This window comes from Pyxicephalus adspersus, chromosome 3 (genome assembly GCF_032062135.1).
Source record: "Pyxicephalus adspersus chromosome 3, UCB_Pads_2.0, whole genome shotgun sequence".
In the NCBI taxonomy this organism is placed as follows: Eukaryota; Metazoa; Chordata; class Amphibia; order Anura; family Pyxicephalidae; genus Pyxicephalus; species Pyxicephalus adspersus.
Genome location: NC_092860.1, coordinates 8,389,193 through 8,408,665, shown reverse-complemented (window position 1 = coordinate 8,408,665; position 19,473 = coordinate 8,389,193). Strand labels below are relative to the sequence as shown.

Below are 19,473 nucleotides of genomic sequence, written 5' to 3'. Positions count from 1 at the left end.
CATCCTTCTATTGCTTCATGGTTCAGTTCTGGTGCTCCTGTGCATTGTGGGCAACTTTGGAGGTGGACAGGGGTCAGCATGTCAGATTGAACCAAATATGTTAGCCCCCACCATCTACATCAAGGCGTCTTGGATGCTCTCTGGTTCACCAGTTGTCCTTCATTAGACCACATTTGGTAATACTAACTACTACATACTGGAATCCCCCCAAAAGACTTGACATTTTGGAGGTGCACTGACCCAGTTGTCCACCATCATCATCTGGCCCTGTCGGAGACCCTCAGAGCCTTACACCCCTTGCCCATTTTACCATGTCACCTTCAAGAACTGACTGTTCACTTGCTGCCTAATATATTACCCCCCCCGACAGGTACCATTGTATCCAGATAATCAATGTTATTTATCTTTATCTGTTCATGGGTTTTATGCCTAATATATTACCCCCCCCCCCCTCTGTGCTTATTCAGGACCATTGTAACCAGATAATCAACAATTTCATTCCACCTGTCAGGGGTTTAATGTTTTGGTTGATCAATATAAATGTATTTACCACTGATTAACCACAAAGCACATTGCTGTGTTAACACCCAAAGGATGAAACATTTGTTCTGCTAACTAGTGGCAGCTCATCCTACATGATCCATTCATGCTGAAGACCCCCCCATGTGGCATGTTCAGCACTGATTTCCTGCACTGCCATTTTCTGCAGTGTAGGTACATTTCCTAAAGTGTGCAGTAAATCCACAGGTATTTTTGGCCCTAGTCTATGGAACACTAGTGAATGAGAGGGCACCCAGCAGCATGGTGAGGCAGCCATTTATCTCAAATGAGCCATTTCCAGGCTGGATCAGAATATGCCAAAATCTCCTTCTCTACCCTTTATGCCAGTTGAACCACTGATCACAAAAATTCACAGTAAAGTCATTTCAAAATTGCATAGTTAAAAAAGAGGGCTTGTTTGCACAGCTGTTCGCAGCACCACCTCTCCCCATGCACAAAAATAAAGATAGAAAGGTGATAAGTGGTGACCTTTGCATAGTTATTCTCTACCCCCCACCATCAGCATCCTCCATAAGTTTTCTACCTTTGGAGAACCCAAAGGCAAACTCTCCATTGGGTCTCATCTATGGAAAAAGTGGAGAACTCAATGGAGTGGTGGCAGCGGACAGGAGCATTTACATGTAAAATAAATAAATACATTTTTAGGAGATTTAATAATTCATGGGGACCCATTAAACAGATTCATTTTATCGAATATCTTTTTTTCTTTTTTTTGCAATGGGCCACCAGCACGACCATGAGCTAAAAGCAGAGCATGGTCCACATTACTCTACCTCTTGCCTGCCCATTCTCACACATTCAAACACATTTTTCAAAAAGAATAATATTTCTGCCCAATAGGTTTCCTTTTTTATCCAAACAAAAACATGGCACAAGAGAAATAATGCTGCGATCAGCCCTTTGCACCCAGCCTAACAGTGTTATATATCTTTTAATGTCACGTGCCAACCAAGCAGCTGCCAGGGCTGTATATAAGAGTTCAATTACTGCCAATGCATCTGTTCCAACACAGGCCTTAACATTGCATATATGAGATATAAGTGGGGTAGGTATAGGAGGTATATAAAGAATAATATAGGGTAGAAATCGGCACCTAAATGACCGGCTAAAAGACTTTTTTGGAATTAAGAGATAGAAAAGTACCCTGGCTGAAGGATACAGATCAGTTGCTGTATTGAAGATACAGATGTTGCCAGTTAGAAAATACGGAGAATGCAGAGATGGTGCCAGCATTGGTTCAAACTGCATTGAGTGCTGTAGATATATTGTTTTTTAATGTATACAGAGGTACGACCTTGGGGTAGACAGGGAATCTTGCTAATAGAAACCCAGAAATTTGGATTCTTTCTAAAGGCAGCTTTGCACATTCCAGCAGTTGCGAACATATGCAGAACTGCAGCCGGAACCTTCTAGGGCTGGAACCTTGTCAGAGAAGAACCAAAGATCACAGCCAATTTGCATGTCCATAAGCAGGCCAACAATGACAGCCAACATGTTTTTCTTGAGGTTTTTGTTAAAGTGACCGTGCCCATACTGTAGAAAAAAATAAACTTACTGGCAGCCCGTGTATAAGTCATTGAATACTTACCTTTCCAAGGGTTCTCATCCTTTCCTACACTGGCCAATACATTTTGGTATTCATAACCTTTAGGATTCTACTTTTATAGGCTGCCAATGAGTTGACCTTTTCTAAAGCAGTGACAGGGTCTCTTTATGCCCACATTCCCATATACAGGTCTTTGCCGCAAAACTGGCGCAGGGGCCACAGCAAATAGATAGCAACCCCTTGCAATGGTCAGTGACCCTCCAATAGCAGCAGCCGGAATAACGCCGTACTGAAATCTTACTGACGATACAAATGTTTTAGTCCTTCAAGGAGTCAGGTTTCCAGTGCAGTTCGATTGTAGATTGCGTCCACAAAAATAATTAACGAAAAATAAAGTTCTGCAATTGTAAAATCCAGTCGACAATTATCTGTATTGGGGTTTGTAGTCAATGGCTGCCATGAACTTTCACCCTTGAAGTTGGGATATGGGTTCAAAGGTAGCAGTCAATGTGGGTCAATTGGATTGTGCTCCTGCAGGAAAGCCGGCACAGTGCTCACTTCATACTCAAAGCATTATGAGAAAGGCCACAACCATGGTGATTCAACCAGGTTATTTTGCAGGATGAACATATGAGGGTAACCTCAATGCAGGTATTTAATAAAGTGACTGCACACTGATGCATTGACCTCGTCTGTGCAATATCGAAATACCAAGGCCGTCTTGCTATCTTAGTGCTGGTGCCCCACCAAGGAGCAGCCCTAAGGGCATTTGCCCCTATCCCCCCGCCTCAGTCATAAGGGGGTACATTACAGGTGTATTACTTGTAGTAGAAACAAGGGACACAGTTCCCCATCATAATACAGTTTTTCTGATACTGGTTGAAGTAATTTTGAAGCTTCTGGTGACTTTTCCAGGTGGGTCATCTCAAAAAGTCCCATAAAATGCCCCAGTCCGACACCAGGCCCATTCCTTGGCTATACTGCTTTACACCAACAACGACCGGTTAATATTTGCGGTTCTTCATCTCTTTGCCAGTTACACCGGCAGTGTTTGAGCTGAAGTAGTTGAATCGGGGACGTTGGTTAAAGGTTTGCTTCTTCGTGTTGACCGGGGGGTTGGGCTGGGATCCTGGCCCTTGGTGGTCCATCTGTTTTACTGCTCCTGTATGGGTTGAGAAGAAAAAATTGTAATTTGTGCCACAAATTATTAGACCAACCGAGCAAAAAAGCTGAACATTCACTGGCCAAATTTGGGGATTGTAAAAAACTGATCGCATTAGCTAAATACCATTAGCCACAGGTAAAAAAAGACAGAGCTGCATTATTTGTGCATTCTATTCTTCTCTAAAGAAGACTGTTACTCACCTGTGTGGTTCTGAGGAAGTTTCACCTGCGCTATAGGCAGCACAACCTTCCCTGGAATGCGGCTGTGTCCTCCCTGAGGGCCGTTCGTTTGGATCTTGTGGTCAGAATTGCTTTCCAGGATTCTGTTGCGAGAAGGATGATTCTTCGGTCTGATCAGCTGTAGAATTACAAAAAATGACCTTTAAAAGCTTAATTCCTAAAGGGTGAGCCCAAAAGGTGACATTTATTTTATTTATAGGTAAAGCTTGATAGGCAGATTCAATCACTGTTATAATTCCCTGCTCTGCTCCTGTTCACCTGGGAGTTTTGGGTGTTTCTGCTTCATGTACAGAACCAGGAACCCAATGCAAGGATCATAGAGACCCTTTATAAAGGGTACAGCAGGTATGCAGACCCAAGAACGGAGATGCAGAGTGCAGAGAGGATGGGAATCCCTCATAAAAGGCACAATGTGTGTACAGACCTGGGAACTCAATGCAGGTATGGTTGCAGCTCCTAATATTGGGCACAGCAGGTGTACTGATCCATAACATCCTTGCACACCAAATATCAGACTGGGATTAGCAGGCACAAAGAGAAAGGTCTCTTAGGATTCACATTAAAACCACTTACAATCAAATTGAAACCATTGATGATCTGCTTATGATGGATCCTGATAAAGTTGGTGAAGGAATATATCATGCAGCAAGTGAACAGTAATTTCTTGAAGTTAATGTGCAGGAAGCAAGAAAAATGGGCAAGTGTTCGGATCTTAGAGACTCTGACAAATGGCCAAATTGTGGTGGCTTGGATGATGGGTCAAAGTATCCCCAAAACAGAAGGGTGTATCTAATAGAGGGTGGTTACAACCTACCAAAAGTGGTCAATGGATGTACAACCAGTGAATTGTTGACAAATTCATGGTTACTTGAGACTCATTGATTTGAGTGGGGGGGAGCCTAGTCTGTCTGGTCTAATCCCCAGAAGAGCAACTGTAGCACAAATTGCTAAAAAGCCATAATGCTGGCAAAAAGGAAAAGGTATAAGGACACTTGCCGGGTATAGTAGCCAAAGAATATTCAGGATGCCCATGCTTATCTCTGACTGGTTTGGGTAGCTGTCATTTGGGTAACAATAGGTAAACACCTTGCGCATAATCATAATAAAAAAAAAAAACGTCTGTCTTTGCCAACCTGCTACTGAAAGTGCTTGTTGCCTAGCTGCCTAGCATTTGGATCAGGAAAGTCAGGGCGATCCGAATACAGTTTCTGATACAGTGAACCAAAAAGTGCTGAGGCCTGCACTGCACATCAGTCATGGACCTGACAGCTTCATAAGAGGTCAGCCAACACACCTCTTCTTAAAAATTTCAAATTCTTCCTGAGCCTTACCCCCTGGCCAGTGACTTCAAAGGACCGTGACCTCTTCTTCCTGCGTTTCACTTCCAGAGACTCTTCCCTCCTTTCTAACTTCTGGGCACCTTTCTTTGGCACACGCTGCCACATCCCTGGAGAGTCCCTTCGGTGGTTTCCTCCTGTACCTCCCACCAGTGCAGCCACCATCTCTCCGGTGCTGGTGGAAAGGTTATCCTCACTGGCAGCGTGGTGGAGGGGCGTGCTGGTCATTTGCTGGTCTCGGTATGGGTTGTCCTCACTTTCGCTCAATGAGTGAATAGACAGGTTGCTCCTTTCCTTCATCGGCTGAAGAGGTTGGAGGCGATCACTTTCAATGACTCGGGAACGACGTCTGGCCGCCTTCACCGATATATTTTTTATGCTGCTGAGAATTTCCTTCTTTTCTGTAAAAAAAAAAAAAAAACTCTAATAGTAGAACCAGATTTCTTCTTTGTAACAAATTAAATCTGTGGGATGGGCAGTCACTTAGAATATCAGTAATACTGCTCCTTCTCTTACCTTTACGCGTTAAAGCAACTTTGTCGACACTCTCAGGTGAGGAGTTGATGTGGCCGCTTATGCTCACCAGATTGCTTCGAGGCAATGACTGCAAAAGTGGAGAAATATATAATTAAAGCAGAAACTCCAGGCAGGGCCTCAAGATACATTATTATTTTATGAAAGGATCTGATCCTATTTGTACTGTTTGTGATGAAGAGAAAAGATTTGGAGAGTTAATCTCTTAAATTAATCTTAAAGGATCTCTTAAATTAGCAAATGTTTAAGTGGAACCAAACCCATGATACTCACCTGTCCCTGTTCCTTTACAGGGCACCACCATCTTATTTCTTCTCTTCGTGTTGAAGATCTCCCAGAATCAATTTTATTCAGACCAAATTCATGAAAAACCCTACACATTTTGGGGTTCAAAGCCTCCCCCTTTATCAGAGCTTGGTACTGTTGAAGAAGGTCAGGATACATTCTTATTTTATGAAAGAATCTGATCCTATTTGTACCATTTGGGATGCAGCGGAAAGGTTTGGAAAGCCAGATCTTTTGAAATAGCAAATGTTCCTATAGAACTAAATCCATGATACTCACATGTTCCTATTCCTTTGCAGGGTGCCCCCATCTTCTTTCTTCTCTTTATGTAGACAAACTTCATCCATCTTTATTGGCTAAGGTGGTGTAACCCCCGTACAGGAGTTCATTCATTCCCAGCACGTGCAGAGGAAGCCAGGAATGCCGGGTATTCTGGCAACCAAAGCTGAAGCTCCTGGATGTATAGATCAGCTTTTTTGACAGATACCAAGGCAGGTAGGAGGAATTATTATTATTGACCTGATAGTGGATTACTAAAAGTGTAATTTTATTTTGTCTTTAAACACTATAAAGGGAATGATTCACCCTAGAAAGGTCTTCCAGGGTTGGTAGCCAAAGATCAGCTTTGTGCTCAAGTATATAAAAAAAAATAGCACCAAAGCAAAAGGTACCTCAGGTTCAATTTTTTTCAGATGCCAAGGTCATAAAAAACCCTATGTGTTTTTGGGTTTAAAGGGTCCTTCTTCATCAGAGCTTAGTACTGTTAAAGAAGGTAGGTATGTATTAGACTGCTAGAAGAGACCTTAAGGGGTCATTAATAATATTATAATAATGATAATTGGTCCAGACTCTGATCTGGCCTAAAATATTTATATGACGAAGAGGAAGAACGTATACCAAAGGACAATAACATTCCAAAGTGCCTAGGTAAAAATGTCTAAATGTGGCTCAAAGTAGCAGCCACAGGCTTTGCAGTGGTAATACAAAGCGGCCCAAGGAAAGGTTGGGAGGGATCTACAAGTATCTCCTATGAGGAAACCTTTGAACTTTTTTTTTGTTTATTTTGCAGTTTCAAAGAGATCTCAGTGTACTAAAATCAGCGTATTAAAAACTCAATATCTTAAAAACTCTTGTACTGTAAAAACTAGGTCACTTACCTCTTTGCTGACCATCCCATTCACGTGAATTGGAGGTGGAGTCACTACTGTGGAATTCTTAAAGTAACGTGCACGAGGGCTAGTTTTAAACACTTTATTTGCATCACTGTTGAAGGAAAGAATGAATACCAGGATAAGAACCCTTATTTTCTAAAAGGTGACAATACAATAAGCTTTAAAAATTATAGTCACATGGCTGAAAATGAAAATACTTATCCCTTGGTAGAGTTTTGCTATTAAATTAATCTAATCTGTCTTTTATATGCATGCCAGCAAATTCCCCAACAATTTTTCTTTATCACACCTCTCCTCTCACCTCTCAGCCTCAGACAGAAGTCGCGGTAAGATCCTGCGGTATGACTCCCTGTAATTGATATTCCTGTTGTCAGATCCAAAGGTTCTGACACTCTCTTGGTCCGAGTCCAGTTCCTGGGAGGTCTCCTCGGCTGTCATCTGAGGAATTTTCGGCAAAGAGCTTTGGCTGTCCTGTAATGGAGAAATTCAAGGTATGCTCTATGAAAGACATTCGGACCTCAGAATTAAACTACTTTTAGTCAGATGGTGAGCCACAGTGGTCTGCCGTAGGCTCAACTCCTGTTCCATCCAATGAATGGGATAGGTTGATAACATTTGGCCATGCATTTGTGGCTTGTAGATCACCTCCATTGCTGATTAATAGAAGACCTGATCTTCACAGACCAAGTCAACTGTAATTTTTCCAGCAAAGTAGTTGAACAATTTGCCCAACAAGCTGCCAGTCATGTGTGTTGGATGGACTAGTGGCTCCTTCAGAAGAGAAAAAAAAAAAATCTCCTAACCGTGTCCTAAGCCATCATTTTGTAACAGTTGCAGCAATATGGCAAATCCTAGTAGGGTTATCTATCCATTGAAAGGAGAGTCATCAGATTTAGTAACACAACCTACCTATTACCTACCTTCAAAGCCAAAACCGAAGCCCTGTCAATGAGACTAATACGTTCTAAGGTTCCTTCATCCAGCTCTCGGAGGTAGAGTTCATACAGGTCCTCCAGACGGTGTGGGACAGCCAGGTTGTGATCTGCAAAATGATGTACATGGGATTGATGATGGAGCTGCTGTTGGTTTTATTGCTAAAATATAAACTTATAGGGCAGCAATGATAGGTAATTTTACATTCGGATGGCGTGTCCCTATTGGGCACTGTGTTTTCGGCCCCCAACAGCTATATTAGTACAGAACACAGCAGTGACAAAGCTATTGGCGGGAAGAACCACATCGCCCAACACTGGATATGTTATTTTATACAGCTAGAAGGTATATTGGCACACATGTATACAAAAATCAATATTAAAATCTTTACAATTTCACTTCAAAATATACAATTTGCCTAAAATTCCACTAATCACATTTACCTGCAATGATCCGCCTCTGCTGCTTGATGATTTCATCGCAGATGGAGCGATGCTGCTCGAACCTCTGCACCATGTAGTTCTTCTGTCGGATCATGTTGTCCTTCAGTAGGGCATGCGACTGCATCTCAGTGTTCTCGATCTCCAGCTCGTGTACCTTACACAGAAGGCTCAGGACTTCCCTCTGTTCCTCCGAGCTGATTTTCTTTGGTAAAACCTCCTCCAGCCTCCTCGCTCGATGACGGATCTCCTTGAACCTTTTCTCCAGCTCCAGCTGTGTGGGAAGAAGATGACGACTTTTAAGATGTAGGAGGTTGAATAAAAATCTTACATGGGGGGAAATTTACAGATATGGGTAATTAGAGAGATGGTGAGCTACAAAGAAAAGGGTGTGAATAGTTGGGATGAATTCAAAGTAGAACTTGGGTCAAAGCCAAATATGGTGGCTAACAATGCTGACCACCTTCTGGTAAAAAGCAAATGCTCCCAAATTTGTAATTATGTGGCCAATAATGATATATAACTCTCTCACTCTCATCATACCTTCTGCCTGCGGAGCTTTCCCTGGTCTCCCACCAACGTTTGGATGTTCTCCCTGGCTGTGGTGACCTCCGGGGGCTCCATGATGTCAGACTGGTCGTCACCCGTGTCCGAGTCCTTCTCGCTATCGTCCTTTCCATACAATTCTTTCTGCAGCTCTTCCCTCCATTTGCGGACTCTCCGTGTTTTTTCTTGTTCCCAGCTGCAAAAGTAGTAAAAAAAATATATATTGTATTTAGTTTAGAGTTTGTTTGTGAGGGACCCTGGGATATTTTATATGGTTATACACAGGGGTGTAGTTGTAAGAAAAGAAGAGGGGGCATGGTACTATCCAAACATGCCGACCCCACTATACCCCTGCCTATGTGTCACTCAAAGGGGAAGAAACTTCCCCCAGAGGGACATCATGATACCTGAACCACTCTCTCATCGCAGGTCTGAGCCTCAAGGAAACAACCCACCATCCTGAGCCTTCATTTCCATCTAGGGGACCTGGTCTGCGGATCTGGCCGCTCCCAGCGGGGTCCTTCTCCTGACCCCACAGGGCAGACTGGCAAAGGCCGCGGACCAGTAAAGAATTCTTTGCAAAATAAGAGTGGGCATGCGTGCCCATTCCTGAAAGAAGTTAGGGCACCTTTCCACCTGTGCCCGCCTCACTACACACCTGGTTATACATGCCCCATTATACCTAAGAATAGTGTTGGTTGAAAATCTCACTATTTGATTCAAAGGCTATTCGATCGAATAGGCCGATATTGTTTGGGCGATCGAACGTTGAATTCGAACACTATTAAAGTGAATAGGGGGACAATTTGGGTTATTTTTCGGGACTGTGCAGAGCTTCTACAGCCTCCAAGTACATTTAAAAACAAAATGTGAAGACTCCCACAGCTCTGCACAACACTGTACAAGGCAAGAAAAAAATCAGGAAGGCGTACTGAACTCATATGACCTCTCAATAGAGAATCTCCATTAAGAGGTCATAGGAGTTCAGTACGCCTGCAGTCTCAGCTGATTGGAGGCACGGGCCCTACACCCATGTGCCTCCAGTCAGCTGTGACCGCAGGTTCCCACGGCCCAGGTAAAAGGGGGCTTTTGGAATTCAGAGCCCAGAATTCAGGCCGAGGAATCCGGTGATTTTCGGGTCGAGTCTATCGCCATATTCGGGTCGAATGTATGGACATCCTGAATTCGAACACCAACACTACCTAAGACCTAAGCTGAGTAAAAACCTTTAAAGGAGCTGTCCACCTAAAAATATTATTACAATACAGTAATTTGGCAAAAATGCCAAATTATCGTAAAAGACCTCTCAACTTTTCTCAACTGTTCATTTTGCAGACCCCTAAGTCCCATCCATGTGTAAGCTCCATGTTGAGTTGAAGATCTACTTCTCTCCCACATGACCAGCAAGGGGAATCTCAAGCCTGGAGCACTGACTCCTAAAGAGCAAGGAATAAGTTCACATACTTTACTCTACCATATTGGGTATTTCCAAGAGCTCCAACAAATAAATGGAGCAATGGGAGCAAGAGTAGTATAGGCAGGGGAAGGGAGTGTTGTAAAGAGTACTTGCCATCTTGCCTTGAATAGACAAAGTTACATTTCCTTTTATTGTGGCTACTGAAAGCAGAACAACTTTGGCAGATTTTGCCAGTTCCAGATGTTTTGGGAATGAGTAGACGGACATAATGTTGTATTGATGAGGTCCAATGAGTGTTTTCCCTCACTTCTGGGGGCTTATAAATGGAACATCTAAGGGTGATTAAGACCAGTCACCATCTACTGTCTGCATATGCCTTCAGATATGCTAGGTTAAGGCCCTCAACCTTAATCATTGCAGACTCGTAGACTCGTAGAGCCATGTAACTTCTAAAACTTACTCTGCAAGGATGAGGAAATGTCGAGACGTCTCCATTTGTATTTCCATGTTATTATTCTCCAGTTCCATAAGCTGCCTCCGGATGTCCATTTGCTCTCTGAAGGCCTTTATCAGCTGTTCTCTAAGCTGGTCCATCTCTCGACGCTCGTAGGGCAAGGTGTGGAGCTGGACTTCGGCTGGAAGGCAAGCAAAAGGGTTAGGGGTCAGAGTCAAACGTTTTAACCAGTTATTCCCATTTACATATTTACATATAGTGTCATAGTAGGTCAGGTTGAAAGAAGACATAAGTCCATCAAGTTCAACCACTAGGGAAATAAACTTATCCTAGATATAAAATCCCATGGACATAGTGGATCCAGAAGAAGGCAAAAAAAAACCCTGATACAATTTGCTCCAACAGGGGAAAAAAATTCCTTCTTGATTCCATGAGGCAATCAGATGTTCTCTGGATCAACACCAAGCCTTTAAAGAAAACCCGTCATGGCAGAAGAATAGAAACTGCTATGGCTGACATCTCCTACTATTAATATTCTTCTTATTTATATTATTATTATTATTAATAATAATAATAATAATAATAATAATAAAAAACAGGATTTATATAGAGCCAACATATTACACAGCTCTGTACATTAAATAGGGGTAGAGACAATTACAGACAGTGACACAGGAGGAGGAGAGGACCCTGCCCCAAAGAGCTTACAATCTAGGAGGTGGGGGAAGTAACACACAATAGGAGGGAAGATATGGATGATGGGAAGTAGTGACGGTTTTAAGAGACAGAAGAAGACAGGTAGGCAAGTCTGAAAAAGTTGTGAGTGCTCTTTAAATGAGCAGAAAGTAGGAGAGTCGGGGCAGCTCTAGAAAAGTCTTGGAGCTGAGCGTGTGATGAGGTTATGAGGGAGGAAGTCAGTAGTAGGTCACTGGAGGAGCGAAGAGAGCGGCTAGGGGAGTATTCCTTCTACAAATGCAATGCCCATCTCTGGCATTGGATGGTAAGGATTAATGTAACTGGTGCTTGTATTGGTTTTTATCCCCCAACCTATGTGTAATGTGCCTGGGCACAGAAACCACAGCCAACTCCAAATACCCTTCTATCAAGTTTTATTATTGTCATAAAACAAGACAAGGGTTAAGTCCGATAAAGGTAGTACAAAAGGGTAAGGCAAAGGCAGGTCAGGAACAATCCGAGGTCAGGGCAGGCAGCAGACAAGAATGGTCACAAACAATCTGAGGACAGGGCAGGCAGAGTTCAGGCAAGAGTCAGGTTTCAGGCTAGGTCGCTATGGAAATGACAAACGGGATTAGCATAAACCAATACAAGAACGCACCCAAGCACACTGTGTTCACAGAGGCTTATGGCGGGCAATGGTGGTCAGGACAGGTTCTCCTTAAATGGCCGGAGTGACCAATGACCTCGCACCACCTGGCGCGATTTGATTGGAGAGTAACTGAATTCAAACTAACTATGTCCCTCCCCGCGGCGAGGCAGCCGAGTGCCACGCCCTCGGGGGTACAAGAGGCATGCGTGGTAGCGCGCGCACCTCTTCCAAAAGCACCCCTGGGATGTGCACTACTTTGTACATCCAAAGGAGTACTGAGAACAGGAGTTTCTGTAATCACGTCCATAGAGATGCAAGGGATGCCGCCTGGCCGAACAGTAGTTTGGCCAGGACGGATCCCTCCGCCTCAGTCATGCTGCCTGCTGCAGCGGCGTCTCCCTCTGCGGCTGGGATCCCCAGGGACACCGCGGGCTCGCAGGACAGGTAAGTTCCTTACACTATGCTAGAAAAGTGATATCTGCCATGTGATTGGTTGATACAAGCAGAACAGGCACTTCTGTTGACATCCATTCTACCAGCACATCAAAACCCAATACCAAAATCTTATCAATTCTAAGAAGCAGTGGCTGCATTAGTTCTCATTTTTTTCCCTTTACTATTAAACCAAGAATCCCATCATGCTCTTGGGAATTGGTGGAAATACAGATGTAGAATTACCCTGAATGTTTCGGATGTCGCCCCTCTCTCCCCGGATCTGTTTCAAGCCTTGCTCGTCAATTTTTTCCTTGAGTCTCTGGATCTCATTTCTCAGCTCAGAGATGATGGTGGTGTACTGGGCGATGTGGTAGGACACGTTCAGGAGGTTCCGTTTAACCTGGTGGATAGTGACCCGATAACAATAAAAACCTGACAAAAATTCCAACATCAAAAAGTCAAAAACTAGAGCAAAAAGTTTTTGCTTTAGAGTAGGCGAACTTCCACCACTGAACAATCCACCCCTCACCATGCTTCACATTATGGATCTGGACCCCAAGGTCAAAAATGTATGGATAACATAACCCTGGGTTCCGTTAGTGAAGGAATTCTGAAGCACTCACCCGAGTCTTTATGTTTTTGGCACGGTCGGCGTAGGTGAGAGTGTTTCGTGACTCCTCGAAGGCACTGCTAGCGGGACTGATGTGAGCGATCATGACAGTTCGGCTGTTCCCACCCAAAGAATCCTGAGGAAGCAACCCGACGGTGAAAATAAGGCAGCACACATGTAACTCAGACAACAGACTCAATTCAACAGATAAAAAATATATTATATACTTCTTTTATAAGTATTAATCAAGAATGTTTTTAAAAAAAGTAAAAAAATCTTAGTTTATTTTTGAGTTAACCAGTGGATGGCACTGTGCCCTCATATAAAGTGTGTAACAAACCCTTGCTGTGCAATCTAGTTTGTTACACATAGTGCCAACTACTGGTGGCCAGCAATAAAGCACAAAAAGTTCACAAAAGAACAAAATACTTTAAAAATTGGGGGGTTGATAGCCATACAGACTGAGCCTGTGTGATTTAATTTTGTTTCCTTTTAAATAATTTTTCAAAATAACACAACATGGGTGGATTTATTCACATTTCTTTTTTTTGGCATTCTTGTTGTTGATTTGGGTTTTGAATTTTAGCAGTGGAGATTACCAAGATTTATACTTGAGTCAATGTAGTTTTTCCAGTAAAATTAGGTATCTTGGTTTAATATGGGGTTGGTTTATATTCGAGTATATATGACAGGACAATAATCTGCACCTTGTTGGCATAACACACCTTAAGAAGTCTCGTCAGCTTGCTGTCCCGGTAGTTGACGTACTTGTTCACTCCTCTGTCGCTCAGAGCGTTGATACAATTTCCAAGAGCAAGCAGGGACCGGTTGATGTGAGCCCCCTCCTTCATCCTCTGTCCTCGGTTCTGAGTCTGCATTGCAAACCAATGATAATAATCAAATCCAGCAAATTAAAAGCTAAACTTCTAATGCTGTTCACCTGTCCAAGTAAAATCAGAAACTCAAAACTCACTTTTGAGACAATTCGGTCACAACACTCAAAGTCTTTGCTTTGTGTGAGCAGCACTGGAGGGAAACTAGAGCAGACTTTTCCCTGGGAAAGGTCTTTTAGTGAAATCAGGGCTCTGGTGAAATGTGTGTATAAGGACTACATAGCTGCAGCTCTGCATCCATCAGACCATTTATTGCGCTGGGTGCAGTAGCTGCAGAGGTTGCTGCCGCCATATTATATCTGATCACTATTAGGGTCCACCTGCTAACAGCTCCCGAACTTTGCAAGCCAAGGGACGGCAGATAAATGACCTATGTGGCCAGATTCACAGTAGCCTGGCACTTCTGCCATCACAGCTAATGTTGCCTTGATTAGGAGATGGTTGTCACCCAATAACAGGAAGTGCCTGAAAAAGGCCCCTATGGCTGGATCACTAGGGATTACTATAATGACCTGGAGATTTAAAATACAATGTATGCACTTGTATTACCAAGTTCGTGTCATTGTTACTTTCTGTTAACGATAGTAGCTTTGTCCTTGTTAAGATTTAAAATGACAGGTTACATACCCCCGGGGCAAATTCCTGCCCTTGTTTAAAGGATTGCTAGGTATTATCCTTAGCCTTAACTTGACCTCTTCATAAGTATAGTTTAGTTTTAAGGACTGGAATCTAGAGCAATTACCTATAACAAGGAGGCCTTAGGCTACTTTCATTGTGCCGGTGAGGTTACTGCCTCCTTGAGGATCTGCTGCATCTTGGGGGAAATGCTGCATGGAGCTTCTCCCCATAGGGAATGAATGTGGGTGGTAACAGTACCAATCTATGCTTCCAGTTGTCAAATCTAAGAGTTCTGAATCTTTAAGAAATAGTTCCGCAAGTAACAACACGGCTGGCAAGGCAGCCCCAGGGAGCAGCGCAGGATCATTCAATCCTGAAGCAGGTGATCCTGCCATTATTATGATATGAAACACATTTAATTGATTGTAGAGGCCAAACCTCTCTAGGATTAACCAGTATCTTTGTAGCAATCTTTAAAGCCCTGTAGATATACAGAGCATAAAAGAAACAGTGACATACAATCACAATGCTGCGCTGCTAAGCATGGAGTACAGCATGCATATATAATGAGCCTTTACAATGGCTGCTGATCTGTCATTTACAGTTTCTTTTTATACAAATGTATAATTGTATATTAAAAATAAGAACACCATGTGCTAATGCCTATTGCATTATAGGTTGAAAAGCAGCTACAACGAGCAGAAACACAATCAAAATAACATTACATTTTTCTGCTTTTTCTTTTTAAAACGCTACTTTTATAATTTTTTACAGTGCTGTGCAGTAATAAATTAGCCTATCTTTACTACCTTGAACTTTTATTCAACTTGTATGAGCTCTGATCATTTTTCCATTTCCATTTTTACAGGTGGCGATGAGCGCTCATTACATTGAGGCCATAGATTTCAATGTAGCGATAGCGGGCTCTAGTGGCTGCTTTCTGCTACTACACACCAATTGCCACTAAAACATACAGGTAGTCCCCAAGTTACATACGAGATAGGGGCTGTAGGTTTGTTCTTAAGTTGATTTACAAAGGACAGCTAGGCTTCCCTTAGGGTAACAACTTTTAGGGGACTTTTAAGGTCAGACATACACAATTTATTTCATATTAAAATATAAAACCAAATTGTAAAATTATTTTAAACATCACACATTAAAATATGTAGTCCAATAAAAACAAGAACTTATTCAAAGTAAAGCACTCATATAGATCTCCTTGCAGAAAACACTCTTAATGAGGTATTCCAAGATTTCTATGCGTTTTGCTGAAACAAGGTCTGCTTCCTCAGGAAGAGGAGATCTACATTTCAAGTAACAATCAATTTTTAGTACAATTGCCAGAATATATTTTTTATCTCCTTACATTCTTTTTTAACACTGTTGTACCCATATATTGTTTAATAACATAACTTCAAGTTCCAACAGAACAACTCAACAATGAGTAAAAAAATGAAATTACATGCATACTGACTGCTTGTCCTTAAGTTGAATTGTATGTAAGTCAGAACAGGTACATTATTTTAATAAATGCAATTGGGACAGATGTTTGTCTCAACATATTAATAATCAGCGTGGTGTCAGTTACTGTATAAAATCCTCACTGTGAGTTAATCACAAACAAAGCAAAAAAAAAAACTTTACGGAGTGCATACATTTATTAGGTTGTGCTTTAATAAGCAAAAAGAAACAACCGCAGAGTTTGTCTTGGTCATTAAAGAGTTACAAGAGCTTGCAGAAGAGCTTAGTTTTAGCTGTCTTTTTCAAAAGATTATTTCTGCACGTCATGCAAACTGCCCCTCCCCCTATCAAGCCTCCATGCCGCACACTAGGGAGTAGGGAAGCCCCGTTTGTATCTAGGATTCATCCATATGTCATATGTCCTTAACCCAGGGACTACCTGTATGCAATTTCCATCAATTCTTTTAACACAAAAAAGGGAACAACTTCGAAGTCTAACTATACAAAGTGATCCTTTCAACTTAACTTTATTATAAGCATTTCAAAAGTCATTGTCAATCTGCATTTGTTAAAATAATTGCTGGTGACATTCCTTTCATGCCTCAGAACTGTTTACCACACATTCAAGATATGCCAATCAAACACCTTAATCATTCACCATTTGAATGCAGCCAAATGTATAAACCCGTTATTTTGGAAGTCACCTGATACTCCTCCTTTAAATTTGTGGCTCAAAAGAATTGGGGAAATTTATGAGATGGAACAAACTAGGGCAATAACCTCAGATAAGAGCCAAAAAATGTATGGTATGTTGGAATGCCTGGATTCCGTTTCAATACTCTGATACATATAAAGTTCTGAATAGCAGTTGAAGTGTTAATTTGTAAAAGGGTTTTTTGTGGCCATTGTAATTTCTGTTGATAGTGTTATCTTTTCCTTCCTTCAAGGCCATCAGAATTATTTGACATTAATTAGACGATCAATATGAAGCCGTTTCTCCCTTATATTATACCTTATTTCATTTTGTTCCTCTCTCACTTTTTATGTTGTTTTTCTGTTAAATTTTTGTTTTTTATTTTCATTTTTATTTTGTCTTGCAAATATAATTAGGATTGCTCTCTTTTTTTCTATATTTGATTTCTCAAAAAAGTTTGCAAAGACGTATACCAACCTACATTGTATTACGTGAATTTGTTTTTATTTTTACTATTTCTTATGTTCTTCATATATATATATATCTGTTCTTCATATCATTCAATAAAGTGTTAAAGTGTTGAAAAAAAATAATAGCTGGTGATCCTGCCATACAGGTTATAGAGTGACAAGGTTCAATAGCGGGTTGATTCTGGCTTTTCACATAGCAAAGTGAATTTTTCCTTGCAAGGAATCATTCACTTTGCTTAGTAAAGGAGATGAAGCTTTACTGACTGCAAGCATCCAATCATGTGCAAGGTAAAATGTTTTATTATTATTGCTCATTGGGAATTCTTTGAAAAGTAAACTATCCCTACATTCATTTAGCTAAGTGAATTACCTCTTGCAAGGTGATAATTCACCTTGGTAAGTAAACAGCTTGAATCCCTTCATACAATTAGCCCCTATATGTAGGTGTTGCATTATGCAGGCATGGTTCAGCAGCAGCAAACCTGACATATGGGCATCACAGGAGTATATGTAGACATGTGCTTGTAAGAAGGCTGCAGGTGATTATCAACAATAGGAGAAAAGGCATGTAGCGCATTATATTTCCTCTTTACTGGATGCTTTCAGCGTATTTCAACCTGCTCCGATAACACTTAAAAAGCGGTATCTGATACTGCAGGCCCTAAGAGACGCTGTAGATGGCGCCGTCTGCGAACGCAGATCCCATCACCATACTGAGAGCTAATGGCCCTGCAGTGAGAGCGCCTTTTGTCCTCGGCTGGGTTTCAGGTTACCAATAAAATAGCAGCTTCATTATAAGCCTGGAGGGCTCTTGTTAGGGACAAACACAGAGAAAATGCAGTGCAGCCTTTTTATAGACCGAGATGCTACATGATGTGTAGTTAAAGGGCCATGCTTTATTGCGCTTTGACACTAAACATTTTATACTTCTGCTGGATCACTCTTGCATAAAAACAATTCAAACAAAATTTGTGCTGCAAAGTAAGGTTTTCTGTTCTTAATAGGACTTTCCCTAACCATGATCAAATGCTACAATAAAGTTTTAGACAGCATATACTTTCAACAGAAAACTAAGTATAAGAAAATCTCCAGTCCAGTGCAGGAACTAACTAAAAGATAAAGTAATATTGCTGCAATCTTCAGCTTAAATTTGGAAGTTTTTCTGTAGTACTTTTTCCTGCCACTAGATGTCCTCAGTCTGATGGCAAGATTTATTGTATTCCACTTCTTTTGAGCCTAGGTCATCGTATGATTTACCAGCAAGCCAACTGTAATAGGCTCATCTCTCTTATTTCTCCTTTCAGAGTACTCTTGATAAGGAACTCATTGGCTCCTTGTTCTGTTCTTCCTATCACACTAGAGCAATGCTGTATAACAGTCATTCTCACCCTTTATTCTATGGAACTCTAGGGGTCTTCCAAAGGTTGCAAGGGGTTCCTTGAGCTTTGGCTGATTGACCTTCCATGTAATGGTGCACCCATAGTTTTGTGACCAATATCACTTGCAGAGTGAGTTGCATGACAGCCAAGCTCTGTAAAGGAGGAATTCTTTCCAATGACCACTGATGAAAGGTTCCCCAAGATCTGAAAATTATTCAAGGGGTTCCCATGGGTAAAAAGGTTAACAAAGGCTGCTGTTAGGAAACCGAAACAGGCTACAAATTCCTGCATTCAAAATGCACATTTGATAATGCATAAATGATTATAGAGCTGCATTCATTTTGCATTATTTTATTCATAAAATTATTTTAAGGTAATGTCATACCTGAGACGCCCTCTCTGATCCTGCCAGGTCTATCATGAACAGCCTCCCCATTCGCACCTCCTGTGTGATGTTCTTGATGCGACTCTTCTGCCTAACGGTGACTTGAAGAATGGCATGCGATCGCGAGGAGGTTTTGTTGGCCGCCGTCGGCTCCTGGGTCCTCTGCTTATTCCCTTTCATCAACAGCTGCATAATCTACAGGGGAAGAGAAAGGTCAGGAATGGTCCAACCCGGGTTTAGACAACCTTACTGTATCCTATAATACTTCACCTCTTTGGCGTTGATGGTGGACACCTCAGTAATACCGGCGACTTGGATTTCGCCCTTCGAGTCCTCTCGCAGGTCCAGGTAGCCCAGTGATGGGTTCAGTAAATCCCGGATCATTTCATTGTAAATCTGCACATTGAAGAAGAAGAAGTTAGGGGTGGTTTTAGGGAAAATGGGCAAAATGAAGGGGGCCACCAAATACTAAACTACCTGTAAACCTCTCTTGGTTTGCTTCCTATCTGTCTGACCGGTCATTTCAAGTTTCTTTCAACAGTAATTCCTCCTCCCCTACTCCTTGTTGGTGT

General features: G+C 41.8%; 1 protein-coding gene across 1 annotated transcript in view; it reads right to left on the bottom strand.

The window, feature by feature from the left end:
- Positions 1–447: 447 nt before the first annotated feature.
- The window catches only part of KIF19 (kinesin family member 19), a 44,909-nt gene continuing 25,883 nt past the window's right edge, over positions 448–19,473 (bottom strand). Inside the window, exons 6-20 of the mRNA XM_072403478.1 lie at positions 19,172–19,297; positions 18,902–19,096; positions 13,727–13,873; positions 13,015–13,137; positions 12,635–12,791; positions 10,636–10,810; positions 8,756–8,954; positions 8,216–8,486; positions 7,760–7,881; positions 7,141–7,310; positions 6,825–6,930; positions 5,365–5,452; positions 4,843–5,249; positions 3,473–3,629; positions 448–3,269 (exon numbers count right to left, since the gene is read on the bottom strand). Coding sequence (XP_072259579.1) covers positions 3,112–3,269; positions 3,473–3,629; positions 4,843–5,249; positions 5,365–5,452; positions 6,825–6,930; positions 7,141–7,310; positions 7,760–7,881; positions 8,216–8,486; positions 8,756–8,954; positions 10,636–10,810; positions 12,635–12,791; positions 13,015–13,137; positions 13,727–13,873; positions 18,902–19,096; positions 19,172–19,297 — 2,601 coding nt within the window. The 3' untranslated portion in view covers positions 448–3,111. The remainder of the gene's footprint in view (positions 3,270–3,472; positions 3,630–4,842; positions 5,250–5,364; positions 5,453–6,824; positions 6,931–7,140; positions 7,311–7,759; positions 7,882–8,215; positions 8,487–8,755; positions 8,955–10,635; positions 10,811–12,634; positions 12,792–13,014; positions 13,138–13,726; positions 13,874–18,901; positions 19,097–19,171; positions 19,298–19,473) is intronic.